Genomic DNA, 3,951 nt, shown 5'->3' with positions numbered 1-3,951 from the left:
AATTGCTTAAATGGAAATTGGAATTTAAAATGAATTGAAATTGTCTTTTTTAATTTTAATTTTTTTTTCTTGGAATTAAAATGAAATTAAAAAGTATTTCGAAGAAGAAGAAAGTGAACAGACACAGACAGACATACACAATGTATATATGGTATTGGTATTGTTTTTTTTTTTTGTATTTCAATTTTTTTTCTTGGAATTAAAATGAAATTTAAAGTATTTGGGGGAAGAAGAAAGTGAACAGACACAAACACAGACCATAGACACACACACATACACTCACATACACACACATACGTACACTCACATACACACATACACACACACACACATGCATATATGGTAAGGTGTATTCGATGTTATATGAAACAGTAATGAGAGAGATGTATGTTGAAAAGTGATGTGGAATAGAAGATGAAAGAAGAGGAAACAATAAAATTTGTTTAGCTTCTATAATTGATGTTTTGAATGTGGGAGGGTGACGCTGATAGGGTGAAGGTAGGTGGTTGTGGTGGGGGGGAGGGGAGGGGGACGCTAATAGCATTGATGCTAATTGTGGTAGGAGGAGGAGGAGGAGGAGTAAACAGTTAGAGGAAATGAATTAGTTATAAACACTTATTCTCACCTGTATTTGGGAAGTGTTCGAAAGAATGCTTCTGATGATGGCCAATATTTGGTCATAGTATTGAATGGAAAAAATTTTTTTCATCCTTAATTTGAGATTTAAAATTTTTTTTTTGCTAAAGAATTTCTATTAATTATTCTTATTTGGTAAAAATTACATTTTAAATTTAACGAAATTATTAATGAGATATTTATTTAGTTGAAATTATTTCGGCAAATTAATTGTCAGAAATTTAATCGTTTAATTATTGTATTTACTGATTGTATTACATGAAATAAATTATTAATTTATCATCAATTATTGATAATCATTTCATATTTTGTGCTATGATGTAACCCAATTCTTCTTATATACATTTTAGTGCATTTGATTATTTCAGAATTATGAAATATTTATATCAGGTTAACTAATATCAGCTAGGCTATATCATCAGTATCATCGTTCATTCTTATACTGTTTTAGGTTGTTATCAGTACGTATCAGCGCATTTTTCCAATTTATTTAAAAATTCAATCGACAATGCGTTCCTCTATTACATTAAGATGAAATTTTTTTTGACACATGTAATTATGTTTGATTACTTTACTGTATATTTTGCATAGGTGATTGCATGTTTACCTGAACATGTAATCAAATTCAGATCTGAATATTTATCTGAATATTTGATACGCATGATAAAGGAAAATGATAAAAGAAAGTTATTATCTGTTATCATTTTCATTAAGCAGAAAGGATAATTTTGTTCTGCTAAAATAATGTGACAAGTTTATCGTTCATTTTTTTTTTTTTTATCATTAATTTATCTTTATTCATTTTATATAACTAATGTACTACTACTATACAATACGTATCATTTTGCATATCTACTACGTACACTCTTACACTGATATTTGATATATGATTAATTCATTTCTAAACATTTTTGTCACATTTGCTTGTCACATTTTCATTTCCTTTACTTTCACTTACCTTCCTTTTTTTTTCGTACTTCATTATCATCTTGCTTTCCCATCTTTTCTTTGATTACTTCAATCTTTTCAACATAATAAAATATAAATCATCTTGTATAAGAGAAATTTTAATTTAATTTTTGTTTTTTTATTTTTTTTACGAAATGCACAATTAATTTATAATTCATTACCAATTTTTTTTCTTAACTTTACGCTTATTTATCAATATATTTGGCATAAATTAACATTTTAAGTAATAGCTAAAATTATTTTTTTATTTTCTTATATTTAGAGTATATCGGTCAATTTAAATTATCCATATATATATAAATTGATTTATTTGAATGCAACATAAATTAGCTAAGCTATTGTAGAAATCAAATTTCGGAAAATTACTGCTAGTAACTTCTAATAGCATTTTTATTAATGCATACATTATTTTGCTTTAAGATGATAATGAAATTTCTCATTGTTATCATCAAATTATCGCTATTTTACGCTTCTAAAACTTCATAAATTTCCGAATCGTTTAAATTTGCTTAAATTTTAATCCAACAAATTTTTACAGAAATCTTTTTTGGATTATTTATTTTTCGAAACTTGACAATTGCATTTTTTCAAAATTGATGTGACATAGAAAAAAAAAAAGGAGTTATATACGTATTGGAAGAATTGCTGCGCAAATCTCCTCAAACAAAGCATTATATTAGATTGTCGATGAAAACATTTTTGGAAAGGATAATATGCAAGGAAAAAGTTAATGATTAGCTTCATTAACTTTTTCCTTGCATATTATAATTTGCAAATTATATTTCTTTTTTTTTTTTAGCGGCTATGTACAATTATTTGACATTAGCATCATACAATAAATATATGATCAAACGATTATGATCACTTTGATCATTGCTTAATCACTGATTAGATCATCTTACATCCCGAGAAAATTCATTTTCTATGGCCAGTTTTTATTGATGACATTTCTAGGACAATAACATAGATAGAAGTATGAAACGAATGACAAATGAATCCTAATTTGATTCAGTCCCTATAGGTCTAGCTAATTGCTTTTTTAATAAGGATATTTGTCCTTATCCAAAAGATCTTTTTATGATATATATTTGTTGTCTTTTTTTTTGACTTTTTTTTTAAAAAGAGTTTTTGAGCAATCTATGCTTGTTTTACTTAGCGTGATAACTCTAGTGAAAACATAAATCAGGATTCTAACAACAAGTTGAAAAGTTAAAGTTAGAAGTTATACTTTGATAAATAGTTTCTTCATTATGGTAAGATTAAAATAATTACTTTTGATTTCACTTCATACTTTTATGGCCATATGTAATGGTTCTTGGCCATTTGTAATAATTCTTGGCTATTTGCAATAAAATCTTAGTGTCCAGAATTCAACAAAGAAACAAATATGTAATAAGTTCTTCTTGATAAAAAGAAAAGTTCGCTTATAAAATATATTTCCAATTTGAATTTCCAATTATAACTCAAGTAACAATGGTTGTTAATTGACATTATATATTTTTTTCCCATCCAACTTCTCATAAAAAAAGGATCATTAAATATGTTTGATTAATCAAGGTAGTACTTAGCTTCCTTAGTAATTTTAGAACAAATGATGTCAAATATTAAATTATGCAATTTAATTCATCCTTTAGTTAGTATATTTATAATAGTAATTAAAAAAATATTAATAATAATTCAACAGGTGGAAAATAATCAATAAAATTTCAAAATTCTACTTTTAATAATTTGACTGCACAAATGACACATTTAAAAATATTAGTGGTGACGATTTAAATTAACAATCAATAATTACTTCTTTTCCGATAAATTATTTTTGAGCTGATAAACTTAAACTTTGGCATATTAAATTTATAAAAAGTTGAAAATGAGATAAAAAGTATTATTCCATGTTTATGAATGAAATTTTAAATTTTTGCATAATTTACTTTAGACTTAATTATTCCATTAAATTACTCAATTTATCATTAGTTGAATTTTCAAGAGTACTTTTATTCTTTTTCATTTTTTTTTTCCAAGGATGACGAATAGAGGAATGGCGTTTTTGTCCTCAATTCTGGTGCTTATTTCATTTTGCTAATTATTTTTGTTCTCAATTTTAATACTCATTTTAAGTATTAATTTGGTTTCAAAATGCAATTAAACCTAATTTTGGTACAGATTTTTGACGTAATAAATGCTTTTCTAGGAGTGTTCAACGCCAAATATTTCACGTATTAGTGGCGTATCCTCTATGGATCCAAAGTATATTCCTGGCGTAAAAAGTGACGGAATTCCGTTACATCCACAACCGTCAACTAGTATCAGTACTTCAGCCGTTTCAACAGCTACATATAGAGATTTCTT

At 26.0% G+C, this 3,951-nt stretch overlaps 1 protein-coding gene across 1 annotated transcript; it reads left to right on the top strand.

The window, feature by feature from the left end:
• Positions 1-468: 468 nt before the first annotated feature.
• On the top strand, positions 469-3,922 carry LOAG_13321 (hypothetical protein; the record flags this gene model as incomplete). Its single annotated transcript, XM_003148831.1, has 4 exons — positions 469-586; positions 1,088-1,188; positions 1,868-1,876; positions 3,794-3,922. Coding segments are annotated over 4 exons (357 nt in total), but the record flags the coding sequence as incomplete, so codon positions are not given.
• Positions 3,923-3,951: the final 29 nt, after the last annotated feature.

Source organism: Loa loa (genome assembly GCF_000183805.2).
Source record: "Loa loa unplaced genomic scaffold supercont3.122, whole genome shotgun sequence".
NCBI lineage: Eukaryota > Metazoa > Nematoda > Chromadorea > Rhabditida > Onchocercidae > Loa > Loa loa.
This window is presented reverse-complemented; position numbering and strand designations above follow the sequence as displayed.